The 20,055-nt window shown below is 40.2% G+C and overlaps 1 protein-coding gene and 1 long non-coding RNA gene across 2 annotated transcripts in view; one reads left to right on the top strand and one right to left on the bottom strand.

Moving 5' to 3' along the window:
• Positions 1–8,802: 8,802 nt before the first annotated feature.
• Positions 8,803–20,055, bottom strand: part of rmc1 (regulator of MON1-CCZ1) — a 19,469-nt gene continuing 8,216 nt past the window's right edge. Inside the window, exons 9-21 of the mRNA XM_037756453.1 lie at positions 18,776–18,881; positions 18,058–18,166; positions 17,931–17,975; positions 17,493–17,546; positions 15,612–15,740; positions 15,298–15,404; positions 14,195–14,314; positions 12,599–12,676; positions 12,300–12,404; positions 10,832–10,900; positions 10,641–10,728; positions 9,732–9,869; positions 8,803–9,535 (exon numbers count right to left, since the gene is read on the bottom strand). Of these exons, the coding sequence (XP_037612381.1) occupies positions 9,456–9,535; positions 9,732–9,869; positions 10,641–10,728; positions 10,832–10,900; positions 12,300–12,404; positions 12,599–12,676; positions 14,195–14,314; positions 15,298–15,404; positions 15,612–15,740; positions 17,493–17,546; positions 17,931–17,975; positions 18,058–18,166; positions 18,776–18,881 (1,228 nt within the window). The 3' untranslated portion in view covers positions 8,803–9,455. The remainder of the gene's footprint in view (positions 9,536–9,731; positions 9,870–10,640; positions 10,729–10,831; positions 10,901–12,299; positions 12,405–12,598; positions 12,677–14,194; positions 14,315–15,297; positions 15,405–15,611; positions 15,741–17,492; positions 17,547–17,930; positions 17,976–18,057; positions 18,167–18,775; positions 18,882–20,055) is intronic.
• Positions 9,746–10,786, top strand: LOC119480315. Its single transcript, XR_005204878.1, has 2 exons — positions 9,746–9,885; positions 10,620–10,786. It is a non-coding gene; the product is annotated as an uncharacterized LOC119480315 (long non-coding RNA).

A 20,055-nucleotide genomic window follows, 5' to 3' on the forward strand; every position in this document is an offset into this window, starting at 1 on the left:
GTGTTGGTGGTGTTGCTGGTGTTGGTGGTGTTGCTGTTGGTGTTGCTGGTGCTGGTGGTGTTGCTGGTGTTGCTGGTGTTGCTGGTGTTGGTGGTGCTGGTGGTGGTGCTGGTGGTGTTGCTGGTGGTGTTGCTGGTGTTGGTGGTGTTGCTGGTGTTGGTGGTGTAGCTGGTGTTGGTGGTGTAGCTGGTGTAGCTGGTGTTGGTGGTGTTGCTGTTGGTGTTGCTGGTGTTGCTGGTGTAGCTAGTGTTGCTGGTGTTGGTGGTGTAGCTGGTGTTGGTGGTGTTGCTGGTGTTGGTGGTGTAGCTGGTGTTGGTGGTGTTGCTGGTGTTGGTGGTGTAGCTGGTGTAGCTGGTGTTGGTGGTGTTGCTGTTGGTGTTGGTGGTGCTGGTGTTGGTGGTGTTGCTGGTGTTGGTGGTGTAGCTGGTGTAGCTGGTGTTGGTGGTGTTGCTGTTGGTGTTGGTGGTGCTGCTGGTGTTGCTGGTGTAGCTAGTGTTGCTGGTGTTGGTGGTGTAGCTGGTGTTGGTGGTGTTGCTGGTGTTGGTGGTGTAGCTGGTGTTGGTGGTTGTTGCTGGTGTTGGTGGTGTAGTTGGTGTAGCTGGTGTAGCTGGTGTTGGTGGTGTTGGTGGTGCTGGTGGTGTTGCTGGTGTTGCTGGTGTAGCTAGTGTTGCTGGTGTTGGTGGTGTAGCTGGTGTTGGTGGTGTAGCTGGTGTTGGTGGTGTTGCTGGTGTTGGTGGTGTAGCTGGTGTTGGTGGTGTTGCTGGTGTTGGTGGTGTAGCTGGTGTAGCTGGTGTTGGTGGTGTTGGTGGTGCTGGTGGTGTTGCTGGTGTTGCTGGTGTAGCTGGTGTTGGTGGTGTAGCTGGTGTTGGTGGTGTTGCTGATGTTGCTGGTGGTGTTGCTGGTGTTGCTGTTGGTGTTGGTGGTGCTGCTGGTGTTGGTGGTGTTGCTGCTGGTGTTGCTGTTGGTGTTGCTGGTGTTGGTGGTGTTGTTGGTGGTGCTGGTGGTGTTGCTGTTGGTGTTGCTGGTGCTGGTGGTGTTGCTGGTGTTGGTGGTGTTGCTGGTGTTGGTGGTGCTGGTGGTGTTGCTGTTGGTGTTGCTGGTGCTGGTGGTGTTGCTGGTGCTGGTGGTGTTGCTGGTGTTGGTGGTGTTGCTGGTGTTGGTGGTGTAGCTGGTGTTGGTGGTGTAGCTGGTGTTGGTGGTGTTGCTGTTGGTGTTGGTGGTGCTGGTGGTGTTGCTGGTGTTGCTGGTGTAGCTAGTGTTGCTGGTGTTGGTGGTGTAGCTGGTGTTGGTGGTGTTGCTGGTGTTGGTGGTGTAGCTGGTGTAGCTGGTGTAGCTGGTGTTGGTGGTGTTGCTGTTGGTGTTGCTGGTGTAGCTAGTGTTGCTGGTGTTGGTGGTGTAGCTGGTGTTGGTGGTGTTGCTGGTGTTGGTGGTGTAGCTGGTGTAGCTGGTGTTGGTGGTGTTGCTGGTGTTGGTGGTGTAGCTGGTGTAGCTGGTGTTGCTGTTGGTGTTGGTGGTGCTGCTGGTGTTGCTGGTGTAGCTAGTGTTGCTGGTGTTGGTGGTGTAGCTGGTGTTGGTGGTGTTGCTGGTGTTGGTGGTGTAGCTGGTGTTGGTGGTGTTGCTGGTGTTGGTGGTGTAGTTGGTGTAGCTGGTGTAGCTGGTGTTGGTGGTGTTACTGTTGGTGTTGGTGGTGCTGGTGGTGTTGCTGGTGTTGCTGGTGTAGCTAGTGTTGCTGGTGTTGGTGGTGTAGCTGGTGTTGGTGGTGTAGCTGGTGTTGGTGGTGTTGCTGGTGTTGGTGGTGTAGCTGGTGTTGGTGGTGTTGCTGGTGTTGGTGGTGTAGCTGGTGTAGCTGGTGTTGGTGGTGTTGCTGTTGGTGTTGGTGGTGCTGCTGGTGTTGGTGGTGTTGCTGCTGGTGTTGCTGTTGGTGTTGCTGGTGTTGGTGGTGTTGTTGGTGGTGCTGGTGGTGTTGCTGTTGGTGTTGCTGGTGCTGGTGGTGTTGCTGGTGTTGGTGGTGTTGCTGGTGTTGGTGGTGCTGGTGGTGTTGCTGTTGGTGTTGCTGGTGCTGGTGGTGTTGCTGGTGCTGGTGGTGTTGCTGGTGTTGGTGGTGTTGCTGGTGTTGGTGGTGTAGCTGGTGTTGGTGGTGTTGCTGGTGTTGCTGGTGTAGCTGGTGTTGGTGGTGTAGCTGGTGTTGGTGGTGTTGCTGATGTTGCTGGTGGTGTTGCTGATGTTGCTGGTGGTGTTGGTGGTGTTGCTGTTGGTGTTGGTGGTGCTGCTGGTGTTGGTGGTGTTGCTGATGTTGGTGGTGTTGCTGGTGTAGGTGGTGTTGGTGGTGTTGCTGGTGTAGGTGGTGTAGCTGGTGTTGGTGGTGTTGCTGTTGGTGTTGGTGTTGCTGGTGTTGGTGGTGTAGCTGGTGTTGGTGGTGTAGCTGGTGTTGGTGGTGTAGCTGGTGCTGGTGGTGTAGTTGGTGTTGCTGTTGGTGTTGGTGGTGCTGGTGGTGTTGCTGGTGTAGCTGGTGTTGGTGGTGTAGCTGGTGTTGGTGGTGTAGCTGGTGCTGGTGGTGTAGCTGGTGTTGGTGGTGTTGGTGGTGTTGCTGGTGTTGGTGGTGTTGCTGTTGGTGTTGGTGGTGTTGCTGTTGGTGTTGGTGGTGCTGGTGGTGTTGCTGGTGTTGCTGGTGTTGGTGGTGCTGGTGGTGTTGCTGATGTTGCTGGTGTTGGTGGTGTTGCTGGTGTAGGTGGTGTTGCTGATGTTGCTGGTGTTGGTGGTGTTGCTGGTGTAGGTGGTGTTGCTGATGTTGCTGGTGTTGGTGGTGCTGGTGGTGTTGCTAGTGTTGCTGATGTTGCTGGTGTTGGTGGTGTTGGTGGTGTTGCTGATGTTGCTGGTGTTGGTGGTGTTGCTGGTGTTGTTGGTGTTGTTGATGTTGGTGGTGTTGCTGGTGTAGGTGGTGTTGCTGATGTTGCTGGTGTTGGTGGTGCTGGTGGTGTTGCTGGTGTTGCTGATGTTGGTGGTGTTGGTGGTGTTGCTGGTGTAGGTGGTGTTGCTGATGTTGCTGGTGTTGGTGGTGCTGGTGGTGTTGCTTGTGTTGCTGATGTTGTTGGTGTTGGTGGTGTTGCTGGTGTAGGTGGTGTTGCTGATGTTGCTGGTGTTGGTGGTGTTGCTGGTGTAGGTGGTGTTGCTGATGTTGCTGGTGTTGGTGGTGTTGCTGGTGTAGCTGGTGTTGCTGGTGTTGGTGGTGTTGCTGGTGTAGGTGGTGTTGCTGATGTTGCTGGTGTTGGTGGTGTTACTTTTTTTTCATTAAAATGTGCGACATTCTATACCATGACTTTTTTTCCGACATACCATGTTTTTTGGCTTTTTTTGACATATTATGACTTTTTTTTTCGACATTCTATACTGACTTATTTTCGACATATCATATTATGACTTTTTAAACATCTTTTTTTCCGACATTCTATACTTTGATTTTTTTTCCAACATTCTATACTATGACTTTTTTTTTCGACATTCTATACTGACTTATTTTCTACATACCATATTATGACTTTTTAAAAATCTTTTTTTCGACATACTATACTATAATTTTTTTTCGACATACTACTTTGATTTTTTTCCCGACATACTATACTATGACTTTTTTTTTCGACATTCTATACTATGACTTTTTTTTCGTCATTCTATACTGACTTTTTAAAAATCTTTTTTCGACATACTATACTATGACTTTTTTTTCGTCATTCTATACTGACTTTTTAAAAATCTTTTTTCCAACATACTATACTATGACTTTTTTTCCGACATACTATACTATGACTTTTTTTCGACATACTATACTATGACTTTTTTTTCAACATACTATACTATGACTTTTTTTCCAACATACTATACTATGACTTTTTTCATGACTTTTTTTGACATACTATGACTTTTTTTTTCGACATACTATACTATGACTTTTTTTTTCGACATACTATACTATGACTTTTTTTTCAACATACTATACTATGACTTTTTTTCCAACATACTATACTATGACTTTTTTCATGACTTTTTTTGACATACTATGACTTTTTTTTTCGACATTCTATACTATGACTTTTTTTTCGTCATTCTATACTGACTTTTTAAAAATCTTTTTTCGACATACTATACTATGACTTTTTTTCGTCATTCTATACTGACTTTTTAAAAATCTTTTTTCCAACATACTATACTATGACTTTTTTTTCGACATTCTATACTATGACTTTTTTCCGACATACTATACTATGACTTTTTTTTCGTCATTCTATACTGACTTTTTAAAAATCTTTTTTCCAACATACTATACTATGACTTTTTTTTCGACATTCTATACTATGACTTTTTTCCGACATACTATACTATGACTTTTTTTCGACATACCATATTATGACTTTTTAAAAATCTTTTTTCGACATACTATACTATGACTTTTTTTTCGACATACTATACTATGACTTTTTTTTCGACATACTATACTATGACTTTTTTTTCAACATACTATACTATGACTTTTTTTTCGTCATTCTATACTGACTTTTTAAAAATCTTTTTTCGACATTCTATACTATGACTTTTTTTTCAACATACTATACTATGACTTTTTTTTCGTCATTCTATACTGACTTTTTAAAAATCTTTTTTCGACATTCTATACTATGACTTTTTTTTCGACATACTATACCATGACTTTTTTTTTCGATATACTATACTATGACTTTTTTTTTCGACATTCTATACTATGACTTTTTTTTCGACATACTATACCATGACTTTTTTTTTCGATATACTATACTATGACTTTTTTTTTCGACATTCTATACTATGACTTTTTTTTCGACATACTATACCATGACTTTTTTTTTCGATATACTATACTATGACTTTTTTTTCCGACATACTATACTATGACTTTTTTTTCGTCATTCTATACTGACTTTTTAAAAATCTTTTTTCGACATTCTATACTATGACTTTTTTTTCGACATACTATACCATGACTTTTTTTTTCGACATACTATACTATGACTTTTTTTTCCGACATTCTATACTATGACTTTTTTCATGACTTTTTTTGACATACTATGACTTTTCTTTCCGACATTCTATACTGACTTATTTTCGACATACCATATTATGACTTTTTAAAAATCTTTTTTTCGACATACTATACTATAATTTTTTTTCGACATACTACTTTGATTTTTTTCCCGACATACTATACTATGACTTTTTTTTTCGACATTCTATACTATGACTTTTTTTTCGTCATTCTATACTGACTTTTTAAAAATCTTTTTTCGACATACTACTTTGATTTTTTTCCCGACATACTATACTATGACTTTTTTTTTCGACATACTATACTTTGATTTTTTTTTCGACATACTATACTATGACTTTTTTTTCGTCATTCTATACTGACTTTTTAAAAATCTTTTTTCCAACATACTATACTATGACTTTTTTCGACATTCTATACTATGACTTTTTTTTTTTGACATACTATACTATGACTTTTTTTTTCGACATACTATACTTTGACTTTTTTCTTCCGATATACTATACTATGACTTTTTTTTTTAGACATTCTATACTACGACTTTTTTTTCAACATACTATACTATGACTTTTTTCATGACTTTTTTTGAAATACTATGACTTTTTTTTTCGACATTCTATACTGACTTATTTTCGACATACCATATTATGACTTTTTAAAAATCTTTTTTTCGACATACTATACTATAATTTTTTTCCCGACATACTATACTATGACTTTTTTTTCGTCATTCTATACTGACTTTTTAAAAATCTTTTTTCCAACATACTATACTATGACTTTTTTTTCGACATACTATACTATGACTTTTTTCTGACATACTATACTATGACTTTTTTTCGACATACTATACTATGACTTTTTTTTCCGACATTCTATACTATGACTTTTTTTCGACATACCATATTATGACTTTTTAAAAATCTTTTTTCGACATACTATACTATGACTTTTTTTTTCGACATTCTATACTGTGACTTTTTTTTCCGACATTCTATACTATGACTTTTTTTTGACATACTATACTATGACTTTTTTCGACATTCTATACTATGACTTTTTTTTTCAACATTCTATACTATGACTTTTTTTTCAACATTCTATACTATGACTTTTTTTTCGACATTCTATACTATGACTTTTTTTTCGACATACTATACTATGACTTTTTTTTCAACATACTATACTATGACTTTTTTTTCGACATTCTATACTATGACTTTTTTCCGACATACTATACTATGACTTTTTTTCGACATACCATATTATGACTTTTTAAAAATCTTTTTTCGACATACTATACTATGACTTTTTTTTCGACATTCTATACTATGACTTTTTTTTTCGACATTCTATACTATGACTTTTTTCCGACATACTATACTATGACTTTTTTTCGACATACCATATTATGACTTTTTAAAAATCTTTTTTCGACATACTATACTATGACTTTTTTTTCGACATTCTATACTATGACTTTTTTTTCCGACATTCTATACTATGACTTTTTTCATGACTTTTTTTGACATACTATGACTTTTCTTTCCGACATTCTATACTGACTTATTTTCGACATACCATATTATGACTTTTTAAAAATCTTTTTTTCGACATACTATACTATAATTTTTTTTCGACATACTACTTTGATTTTTTTCCCGACATACTATACTATGACTTTTTTTTTCGACATTCTATACTATGACTTTTTTTTCGTCATTCTATACTGACTTTTTAAAAATCTTTTTTCGACATACTATACTATGACTTTTTTTTCGTCATTCTATACTGACTTTTTAAAAATCTTTTTTCCAACATACTATACTATGACTTTTTTTTCGACATTCTATACTATGACTTTTTTTTTCGACATACTATACTATGATTTTTTTTTTCGACATACTATACTATGACTTTTTTTTCAACATACTATACTATGACTTTTTTTTCGTCATTCTATACTGACTTTTTAAAAATCTTTTTTCGACATTCTATACTATGACTTTTTTTTCGACATACTATACCATGACTTTTTTTTTCGACATACTATACTATGACTTTTTTCCGACATACCATATTATGACTTTTTAAAAATCTTTTTTTCGACATACTATACTATAATTTTTTTTCGACATACTATACTTTGATTTTTTTCCCGACATACTATACTATGACTTTTTTTTTCGACATACTATACTATGACTTTTTTTTCGTCATACTATACTTTGATTTTTTTCCCGACATACTATACTATGACTTTTTTCCGACATACTATACCATGACTTTTTTTTTTAAACATTCTATACTATGACTTTTTTTTTTAAACATTCTATACTATGACTTTTTTTTTTTAAACATTCTATACTATGACTTTTTTTTTCGACATACTATACTATGACTTTTTTCCGACATACTATACTATGACTTTTTTTTCAACATACTATACTATGACTTTTTTCATGACTTTTTTTGACATACTATGACTTTTTTTTTCGACATTCTATACTGACTTATTTTCGACATACCATATTATGACTTTTTAAAAATCTTTTTTTCGACATACTATACTATAATTTTTTTTCGACATACTACTTTGATTTTTTTCCCGACATACTATACTATGACTTTTTTTTTTCGACATACTATACTTTGATTTTTTTTTCGACATACTATACTATGACTTTTTTTTCGTCATTCTATACTGACTTTTTAAAAATCTTTTTTCCAACATACTATACTATGACTTTTTTCGACATTCTATACTATGACTTTTTTTTTTGACATACTATACTATGACTTTTTTTTTCGACATACTATACTTTGACTTTTTTCTTCCGATATACTATACTATGACTTTTTTTTTTAGACATTCTATACTACGACTTTTTTTTCAACATACTATACTATGACTTTTTTCATGACTTTTTTTGAAATACTATGACTTTTTTTTTCGACATTCTATACTGACTTATTTTCGACATACCATATTATGACTTTTTAAAAATCTTTTTTTCGACATACTATACTATAATTTTTTTCCCGACATACTATACTATGACTTTTTTTTCGTCATTCTATACTGACTTTTTAAAAATCTTTTTTCCAACATACTATACTATGACTTTTTTTTCGACATACTATACTATGACTTTTTTCTGACATACTATACTATGACTTTTTTTCGACATACTATACTATGACTTTTTTTTCCGACATTCTATACTATGACTTTTTTTCGACATACCATATTATGACTTTTTAAAAATCTTTTTTCGACATACTATACTATGACTTTTTTTTTCGACATTCTATACTGTGACTTTTTTTTTCCGACATTCTATACTATGACTTTTTTTTGACATACTATACTATGACTTTTTAAAAGTCTGTTTCGACATACTATACTGACTTTAAAAATCTTTTTTCCAACATACTATACTGACTTTTTTTTCATGAACATTTGCGACATACTTTACTATGACTTTTTAAAAATCTTTTTTCGACATACTATACTTTGACTTTTTTTCCGACATACTATAATATTACTTTTTTTTTTCGTTACATTTTTTATGCCAATACTTTTTTAGGACATCAGGTTATTGGAGGAAGCGACCATATTCATATGATCTTTCTGACTTCATATTTGCTCGCTATTTCTTTTCTGATCCTTTCCTGTCTGTTACCAAACCTAAATTTCCTGATGTCTAATTATGACACTTACACTCTTTCACACACCGTTACTTTAATCTTTTATTAGCTGTACACATTTAAACAGGCACATGTATAATGTGCAGACACTATGTACAAAATATACTCATACAGGCATCTCATCATACCGTCTCTTGCACCGCCCACCACAGGCGACACGTCACCTTGGCCATTCAAACTAGATTAGTCCCAGTTTTGTTTTATATTCTGATTCATGGTAATAAAGACGTGGTTATTGATCCCCTTGTTTACACAATTGTGTCATTTTCCAGGTTGCCGATTTCCTGTGCAGGTACATCTCTGGTTCCATGGACACAAGCAACCAGCAGGACATGCAACAGGTCAGGAACATTTACCCAAAACATTAAGCATCATTTTTAACTGAGGCTGACTGACTAGTAAGTTTGATGAAGTATTAAAAAAAACACACTGCCTATCGGCTGATATTCTGCTGAAAATAAAAATATCCTGACCCTTCATATAGTACGTGTTTGTATGCGTCAGAGACAGGATAATTGATATTGACTGGAAGTCTGTATTTAACCCGGGATGATCTGTTCCCCATCGGGTTGTCTCCTGAACTTCCTGTGAGTCCAAACTGAGGGAGACTCAGTCCAACCGGTCTGCTGACATCCGGGTAAGTTAACAGTTTGTTTCTGGTCCTGGTGGTTCACACAGTGGAGGCTTTCATCAGAGCATGATCCCCAAACAGCTGCTTGAAGTGAACCACATGCTCCTCACAGTGCTCTCCTGGTGAGACAAAGACAGAAAACAAAACATTAACTCTGCTGTTTCAACTTTCCTACACTGCTCTATGTGTATATATATATGTATATGTGTATATGTGTATATGTATGTATACGCGTATACATGCACATGCACATATGTATACATATGTATACGTGCGTGCATGTGTGCATGCGTGTGTGTGTGTGTTTCCTCTCACCGGGGTTGAAGCTGGGACTTCCTCTGAGCCGCTGGTTCCTCTGCTGAAACGACCTGAACACGGTGTAGAACAACATCTGGTCTCCGGTCTGCCGCGCTGCGTCCAGAAACTTCCTGGACGACACGTTGTCATGGCCGCCTGAAACCAGCTCAGGGTTAGTCAATTACAGACGAAGACAGACGAGGTACTCCTCCATAGTCAGTGTATTACCTACAGTAGATGGAGTTTAGAGTACCAGCACGGGAGCAAAGTGATTTACGGATGCACGGTTTTTAGACACCTAAAAAAATCTGTTTAAGTGTACGCTATATTGAGAATATTTTCACCGCTTCACCTCGCTGTCAGACAGGCCTTTCTGACGGGGAACAGAAGCCGCTATCTAAGCAACCAGACTCCATTGACAGAACCAGTAATTTTACCTCTCAGAACACGGGAATTGCCGGTCCACCGCTGCTTCGATCGGTTAGTTTGTTTGTGTGATCGTGTGACTCTGGTGAATCCAAACTAACCCTTTTAAAACACCAAAGTCGCACAATAACACAAACAAACTAACCGATCGATGCAGCGGTAAACTGGCAACTCCAGTGCTCTGAGAGGTAAAATGACTGTTTTTGTGAATGGAGTCTGGTGGCTTTGGTGAGAGTACAGATAACCGCTTCAGTTCACCGTCTGGTCCGGAAACTGTTTAGCTGTCTATGAATATAACGTACACTCAAACTGATATAGATTCTTTTAGGTGTTTAAAATGTGTTTTGCTGCCGTGCTGTTACTCCATCACCTCCATCTCCCTTTAAACTATGACATCTTTATCTTTTAGCCTTTTCTTATGTTCTTCTGAAGTATAACTACAGGAATGTTTAAACTCTGAATTTCTCTTCTTCCTGGTAGATAAATGAAACGTCAACGTACCGACGCTGCGGATGAATCTGAGCGCGCCCAGAACCTGCTGCTTGGACAGCAGAACCTCGACGATCTCATCGTTGGCTGTGGAGAGACGCTAAAAAAAACACACAGAATAAATGAAAACAATGAGATTTAAATAAAGAGTGTCTTTACTTGAAGCGTGCGTGCGTGCGTGCGTGCGTGCGTGCGTGCGATACCTTCAACATGTCCAGTGACAGCTGGTGTGCAGGAGGATACGTACTCTCCAGAGACAGAAGTAAACAAGCCTGAACGCAAAGAAAGACAACTCAAAAGATAAATTGACCTTGTGGTAACAACGTTAGGGTTAGCGTGTATATAATGTTCTTTGTGTAAAATATATCGAACATTGAATGACATCAGATCTAAAATATTATTCCTTCATTTAACGCAGACATTTCAGAAGTGAAGAAAGCTAATTTCAGACTCTGAGCGCGAGTTTAAACAACGAGGACGAGTCGGCGTGATGACGTTTAGTCGTCTCATTTAGACACTTGTTAGCAACCGCCTTTTATTAAGACATATGAAGGCTTCAAAATTCACCAGTGGGATATTTACTGAAATATTGGTGGTGTTAAATCACAGACCTTATTTCAGACATCTAATTAAAAACCCGTTGACTTCCAGACGAGGGAACAGGAAGTGCTAACATGCTAACTCATTTCTGGGTTTTAGGACTCATCCCTGTAGCTCTCTATTACACTAATGCTATTTAATATTATATTCTATTTCTGCTAATTGATCCCGTGAAATGTTACACACTGTTCCTTTAAAGCGACTGTTTGTAACTTTTTAAGCGTATAAATGTAGCGGGTCGGGACAAATGCGCGCTCGCGTATGCGCGCTCGCGTATGCGCGCTCGCGTGTGGCCGGAGCCTCGTCTCCTCTGCCTGCTCTCCTTCACTCAGACAGCTGAACTAACTCTTCTGCAGTGTGTAGTGTTCTCGCGTACTCGCTCCACCTCTAGACGTGCATGCTGCTCACTCCACACTGCAGAAGAGTTAGTTTAGCTCTGAGAATATCTAGTGAATGTTCAGTGGACGTTTGTGCAGAAATAACTGCTGCAGCTCCTCCAGACCAACAGAGGTTTCCCGTGTCTTGTGAAGTGACGGGGCTCCGCAGAGAGAAACGTTACCGCCTCGTTACCGACCGGGTGCCGGTGTCTTCGGCTGCGGTCGGGAGGCGATAACGTAACTCGTTGAGGAGCCCTGTCACCTCAGCCCCGCTGCATCAGTCTGCGCTGAGGCAGGAAAAGCCAACACTAGGATCAGCATTGATTCATGGAGAGACCTTGGTCTGGTCAGCTAACATTACTGCCAAGCAGCTGAAATATAGAGTGATATTGTGCTTTTAGCTGACGTGTCTCCTCACTGTTTTGAGCGATGCTCCTTCAGGTATATTTAGAGCGAGCAAGCGCGAGCAACAGGACGCTGACTTCGTTGATTTCACGGCCACAGTTGTCGCTGTTAACAAGACATTTCTGAAAGTTACAAACAGTCCCTTTAAGGGTCTGAATGTCTGTATTTTGGCTACGCAGTTTATTATAGAAGCAAAATGATCGAAAGATTAAAAAATATCCCGAGTGAGGCGCGAGGGTTCGTTTGATTGTTACAGAAGTACAGAAGGTCTCGTCTCAGATGAACTCACCAGTGGTTTGGAGTCGCTGAGGACGTGATACTGGAGGAACTGGTGCAGCATGTAGAAGAGGTTGTGTTGCACCAACGTCTTTATCACCAGCTCATACAGGTAATGCTGAAACACACAAACGGTCCAACCGGAGTTTGAGCAGGTAAAAATGTAAAGTTTGTCCTGAAGAAAAGTCATGAGGTCAAACAAATCGAAAAGGGTTTAAATAGTACTTGTATCTTTAGTAAATGTAAAAGTAAAGCAGATGATAAATCCCCTTTAAAATCAGAAACAACAGGTTTGTCAGTGCTCGGTTTTACCTGCACGGTGATCTGGAACTGGTTCAGAGAGCGGATGTACTCCATCAGCACCGCGATGATGAATTTATGGGAGACACCCTGCAGAACACACACAGCAGTCAACGTCTCATTTGATTTCATTTCAGCATTTTTTTTTAATATTATGAATTATTCTCGGTTTTATGTATTAAAAAAAGAAATACACAGATTCTCTAAAAGTGTCATCTGGATTTTATGTTCTCAGATGTAATGTTGTAAATGATTGTGTTTCCTGCTGCAAGAGAACAACTCTTTGTCTGATGTTTCATTCAAGAAGTTCAATTATTTGAATCAGAAGCTCAAAGAAAAAAACAATGATTCAATAAAGTGTTTTTGGACATTAAAGAGAAATACAGAAGAAGTGTTTTCCTCAATGTAAACAAAAAATTAATAAATGCATACTATGGATTTGGATTCCTTAGGTCTTCTAGTTTCATATGATATAAGTACATTCCCTCTACCTCTAAAACTGAACCTGCTAGACCAGCGGTCAGCAACCTGCGGCTCTTCAGCTCCTCTCCAGCGGCTCCATGTGGACTTTTAAAAACGGAAATGAATAACTGTTCGTTGTTTACATTTTCATTTTTATTGATCGTTGTTGTAGGTCTATGGTACGACGGTACGACAGTACGACGGAGTATTAGGACCACGTTGAGGAAAAAAAACATCTGAGATTTAGAGAATAAAGTCATAATATTATACAGTAGTAATTTTACATGTTATTTTCTTTTCTTCTCGTAAAGTTATGACTTTATTCTCGTACTATTACGACTTTTTTCTCGTATAGTTATGACTTTATTCTCGTAATATTACAATTTTTTTCTCGTATAGTTATGACTTTATTCTCGTAATATTACGATTTTTTTCTCGTAAAGTTATGACTTTATTCTCGTAATATTAAGATTTTTTTTCTCGTTAAGTTATGACTTTATTCTCGTAATATTACGACTTTTTTTCTCGTAAAGTTATGACTTTATTCTCGTAATATTACGATTTTTTTTCTTGTTAAGTTATGACTTTATTCTCGTAATATTACGACTTTTTTTCTCGTAAAGTTATTACTATTCTTGTAATATTACGACTATTGTCTCTTTGGCCCTCACTGCATTAGACTTACAGTATATACTTAACTATAAACTGTGTTACCTTCATCACAATGATCACATGTTTTGCGTCTCCAGAGGGTTTTTTTTTGCCTAAAATGTCTCTCTTGATAGTAAAGGTTGCTGACCGCTGCACTAGAGCCTCTGAAAGACAGTGAAGTGGGTCGGGATCGCGGGTCTCAGGGGGTTAAAACAAGGTTGACACCATACAGACTTGTGTCTTCTACCGGAGCAGATCCAGTCGTTTCACGTGAGTCGTGGTAAATCTACCGACATCAGAGCTCACTGACTTTCGGAACCTCAATGTTGAGTACATTTGTGCTGGCTGCTCCTGGGAGAACTGATTTCACAGCTGGGTTCTCTTCTACTTGCATTTCCAAGCAGACTTTTGTAAAAAAGAAAAAAAAAATACTAAATATAAACCTATTTAACAAACAAATCTCAAGTTTTAGTTTGTGTGTGTTTGTTTACGTACCTTCCTCTCGGTGAATGAAGACAGGACGTGTGTGTACATGTCTGATTGGTCGATGACCGCCTGAGTTCTGACTGGACGCTTCTGGGCTGCGCTGCCTCGACTCGGGCCGGACTCCATCGCCTACAAACACAGAAGATGAATAATAAAAACGTGGTCAAAGTTTGGAGCGTTATTTAACCTCATTCATGACAAGCTACTATGACCTGGTTGGTACGGATGGATTCATCAGGTTTTAGAGTTTCATATGATACCAGTATCTTCACTCTAGCTTTAAAACTGAGCCGCTACAACCTAAAAACCACGAGTTGTGTTAATGAAATAAAGAAATGAGTGGCGTTAAAACAGTTTTGCGTTAACGTGTTATTGTCGCGTTATTAACTTTGACGGCCGTATTCAGAACACAAAAAATATAAACTACAGTGTTCAAACATTACACAGAGACCATCTACTTTTCATTGTTTCAGAGTGAATATCTGGAGGTCAGAGGTCAAGGGACCCCTTTGAAAATGGCCATGCCAGTTTTTCCTCGCCAAAAAATTTAGCGCAAGTGTTAACGGTTTATTTAACCTCCTTCATGACATGCTAGTATGACCTGGTTGGTACCGATGGATTCATCAGGTTTTGTAGTTTCAGATGATACCAGTATCTTCACTATAGCTTTAAAACTGAGACGATACAACCTAAGTTAATGTGCGTTAAAGAAATTTGTGGCGTTAAAACGAATTTACGTTAACGCGTTATTCAACATTTATTTGTATAGCCCTTTACAACAACCAAAAGATACCCAAAGTGCTTTATATTAACATCAAGAAATAACAGGAATAAAAACACAACATATCATTAAATCATAAAAAGCAGAGGGAAAATGTCACAGCGCTACGAGGTATTAAAAGCCAATCTAAATAAAAAGGTCTTGAGCTTAGATTTAAAAAGTAGCAGGTCAGTGATAGTGCGTATATCAGGGGGGAACTTGTTCCATAGTTTAGGAGCAGCGACAGCAGAAGCACGATCACCCTACAGTCATTACCACGTTAACTTTGACAGCCCTTTAAAAAACACACGTAGAGGTGGATGCACTGGCTCCAGGTTATTACATCACCCACCACAGTGTAGGTCTGCTCGGCCTCCAGGTATTCTTTATACACCTGGTTGAGTTTGTCGAAGACAGTCGCCACGACAGGAAGACTTCCCTTCTCCCCGCCTTCCAGAACTGAGAAAAAAGACAGAAAACTGAGCTTCATTGTAAAGTGTGATGTCGTTTTAGTGTAGAAGCAAAACGTCTAAACGTTTAGGACATACGACACATTACTCCCCATCCCCACTATCAGATATTACTATCGTTACATTTAATGACATCAAAATGTTATTTAAATCTGACTCAACCTTGATAAAAACGGATAACGGCAGACAGACGTACTCTGTGAGCAGACCGACAGGATGACCATCTTGCAGTCTCTCCGTCGTAACAGGAAGTCCATCAGTTTGCCTTTGTCCTGCAGCAGGTTGACAGTCGGAGGCAACTTCACCTGCAAGTACCACAGGTAACCTGGAGAGAGAGAAAGAGAGAGAGAGAGAGAGAGAGAGAGAGAGAGAGAGAGAGAGAGAGAGAGAGAGAGAGAGAGAGAGAGAGAGATTTTCAGATCATCTAAATAATAATATCTATAGATGTTTACAAAAGGTACAAAGTCACCTCATGCTGCTCCGCCCATTTGTTTCTACTTCCGGTTCAAACGTAATATTGTGTTAGTTGTTCCGGTTTAGCAGCAGCAGCGATCGGATGGTTTTACCACAACGTTACCACATCCATCAGCCATCCCTGACGTGAGCTTCCGTACGCTGACCAGCTGGTCTCACACAGCCAGCAGCTCTAAAAACATCACCGCTAATTTTATAATTTATTTACTTAAACTGATCACATGTTGGAAATCTAAACGGATCCTTTCTCACCTGAAACAACATTAAAACTTAGTAAGAGCTTTCTTAAGGCAGGTAAAGGATGATAACCGTGGAGGTTTTAACGCTGGCGACGGGCGACGCCAAGCTAAATGCCGGCACATCAACTCTAAACGGAAGTGAGAACACAACATGACGCAATGCGGAAGTGTCCTAGTTCAGATCATGGATGTATGAAGAGAACTGGATCCAGCGTTGGAGGCGGGGTCTCATTCATTCCTATGAAAGTGTCTCAGCGGCTCATGAAGCCTAAATGGCTCCACTTCCGCCTGGAAAAGTACCCGGATCTTGGGCACGTGGAACAGGCGCAGTAGCGTCCGCTCGGTCACGTGACTCGGTCACGGGGTCACAACGTCACGGCTTGGCGCTCCAGCCTCGGTCTGGGTCTCACTCACATGAACGGAGGAAGTGAAATAACTCTGGATTCAGCTGTTAGTGCGTTTTACAACTTTAAAAACGTAATGATTTAAATGAGGACTGTTAGAGTGTTCGTACTGGGGAGTTGATTCACCTCTAAATAAATTATTTTCTGAGTTACAGACGTCTCTTTCCCAATTGAAGTCTATGGGAAAAAGTATTTTTGGGCCCGATGGCATCAGGTGACGGACACGGAAAGTTGTAGTACCACCGTTTAGCCACTACGAAAGTCCGGATCGACGACTGGCGCTCTTCCTGAGGGCTTGGTTCAGACAAAGAATAGAGAGCTCCAGGTATGATGTATTTCTGAAGGCCAACCAGGAACACCGCTTTATGATTTTTGAAGCGTGAATGCAATCACCAGAAGTTAATAGTTATATAAAGGAACTACACCACGGTCACATGAGCGCGAGTAGAAACACAAAGAGGCTGTAAAAGAGGACGAGTCGGCGTGATGACGTTTAGTCGTCTCATTTAGCCGCTTGTTAACAACCACCTTTTTAAAGACACGTAAACGCTTCAAAATTCACCAGTGGGGTATCTATTGACGTATTTTATACCGTAGATCAAAACGTTAAAATCTCTTCAGCTGGTGTTAAACCACAGACCTGATTTCAGACATCTAACTAAACACCCGTTGACTTCCAGACGAGGGAACAGGAAGTGCCAACATGCTAACTCATTTCTGTAGCACTCTAGAAGGTGAATAAGCGTTAACTTACTGCCAGGCCTCATGAGATGTGTCTTCACTCACACTGCCGACTAAATAAATACACATTTATCACGGCTTATCTTTTACACACTTCTGCTGCTTTGCCATAAATCTGTCACTACACACAAGATTAATCTGCACATGCCGCTTTTAAACTTTACTTTAGGAGCAAATGAAAGTCCGCTGAGTGTGTGTGTGTGTGTGTGTTTTCCACACCTTCACTGGCGCTGATGATGATGTCGGGTTGGAAGACGCTCCAGGAGGAAGAGTCTGGAGTGACGGTTAAAGATCAGCGTGAGAAGTGTTTAAAAACAGTAAAACAGCAGCGAGGAAATATTGGGATGGGACAAGGTTAAAGTACTAAAACCACACTACGTTAATTATCTGTCAGTTGACTAATTGTTTAATGAACTTAATAGTCTCAGCTCTACTTGTATAAACTGTCATCATCAATGCATCACATTTTATAAATCTTCATGTTTCGTGCGTAAAAATCTTAAATTTGTAAAGTAACTAAAGCTGCCAGATAAATGCAGTGGAGTAGAAGTAGAAGGAGGCATGAAATGGAAATACTCAAGTTAAGTACAAGTACCTCAAAAGTTGTACTTAAGTAAAGTACTTGAGTAAATGTACTTGTTAGAGTTAAAAGGATACAGAGCTGACATGGTACTGGAGGCTGAGAGGGAACGACGGCTGGACCTGCAGAGAGACAGAAACATACACACTATAGATATAACTTGACTCTGTGTGTGTGTGTGTGTGTGTGTGTGTGTTTGTGTACCTGCCAGTGGTATCCTGTAGGGGTGTATGGACCGGGCAGGTAGGACAGGTTGGTGTGTGTTGACAGCACAGTCTGGTTCCTTCAGCTTGATGTCGAAGATCAGAGACGTCTGAACGCACACGATATAAAACACCGTTAAGTATTCAGACCCTTTACTGAAGTTAAAGTCCTAATACCACGGAGTAAAGAAACTCCACTGCACGTGCATTCAAAAATCCTACCACCACATCCCTAGTGCTGGTGTGGTTAGTGCACCGTCACATCCCTAGTGCTGGTGTGGTTAGAACACCGTCACATCCCTAGTGCTGGTGTGGTTAGAACACCGTCACATCCCTAGTGCTGGTGTGGTTAGAACACCGTCACATACCTAGTGCTGGTGTGGTTAGAACACCGTCACATCCCTAGTGCTGGTGTGGTTAGAACACCGTCACATCCCTAGTGATGGTGTGGTTAGTGCATTTGCAGCTGATTTGCAGCCAGGCATTAGTGGAGTAGTATAGAAGTTGTGTGATGTTTCGTGTCTTTTGAATAAAAGGCGACTTTTTCAGTAATATATTTTCATCATTCAAGTTGTGTTAAAATTATTGTTATAATATCGTATCGAGATCGTGAACCCAATATAGTGTATCGTATCGTGAGCCGAGTGAATTGTCACACCCCTTATACTTGAGTAAATGTACTTTAACATTGAACAACATGAATATTAATAACATCAAACCTGGGAGCTCTGGTGATGAACCACCACCAGGTTGTCCACGATGTTCAGAGCAAACTTCCCTGTCGTGTTCAGCTTCAACACGTGAGTCTTCTTACACGCACCCTCCCTGAACACACACACACACACACACACACACACACACACACACACACACACACACACACACACACACACACACACACACACACACACACACACACACACACACACACACACACACACACAGAGACAGAGATACAATCACATCTCAAAGGTTGAAACGAGTTTAAAGTCCTGCTGTTGTTAGGTTTGAATGGATGAGGGAGATTTAATGTCACTGTGAGAGGAAACAGATACGTGACCAGCAAACTAACTCATTTTAACATTTCTGAATATTCTCATACGGTCATATACAGAGTTAGAGTTTTAAATTAGTAGTGCAAGTCTATTATATAATGTATACTAAAGGACGGGCCCATCTGCAGAAAGCAGTGACGTAGGTTACTAGAGTAAAGATAATAACCCGTCAACACAAATTCGTTTTAATGCCACCAATGTCTTTAAATGAGGAGGTATCGATACTCACAAGCTTCTCATTTTGTATTGATTGGGCCGTCAAAGTTAACGTGATAAAAACACGTTAACACAGATTCGTTTTAACTAGGGATGCACCGATACCGATACTGTGCTCATGTACTCATGCAGTGTGCCCTCTCTCCCTGCTGGGGCCGGTGATCCCACCTCAAGCGGCGCGCACCGGCCCTCATTTTCATTGCGCCGCGGGGTTTTGCTTGAACCCTCTGACTCGCGCGTGCGTTAGACTCCTTGGTCCGTGTTTCAAGACGGGTCGGGTGGGTTGCAGACCTCGCCGCAGACCCCTGGCGCCTTTTACGTTGGCAGAGCCCCGATCTGGCGGCACGATGCAGTCGGGGCGCACTGAGGACAGTCCGCCCCGGTCGACAGTCGCACCGGGAGCAGGGTGTCCCGTTCCTCCCCGGTGGGGAGAGAGGGCGTAGCGAGCCCTTTATCCACGCTGCGGCGAGGAGCGCCGTAAAGATGCGGCCGCGAGCCACATCCGCCCCGAGCCTTTCCAAGCCGACCTAGAGCCAGTCAGGTGCACCGCCTCGTATGCGGGACTCCCCAGCCTGCCGTGTGTCGCTCACACCCTCCAGCTGGCTGTTAACGAGGGTCTTTAGACACAGAGAAGTACTCGTATCGGTACTCGGTATCGGTACTCGGTATCGGTACTCGTATCAGTACTCGGTATCCGAGAGTACCCAAATGTAAGTACTTGTACTCGG

This window comes from Sebastes umbrosus, chromosome 21 (genome assembly GCF_015220745.1).
Source record: "Sebastes umbrosus isolate fSebUmb1 chromosome 21, fSebUmb1.pri, whole genome shotgun sequence".
NCBI lineage: Eukaryota > Metazoa > Chordata > Actinopteri > Perciformes > Sebastidae > Sebastes > Sebastes umbrosus.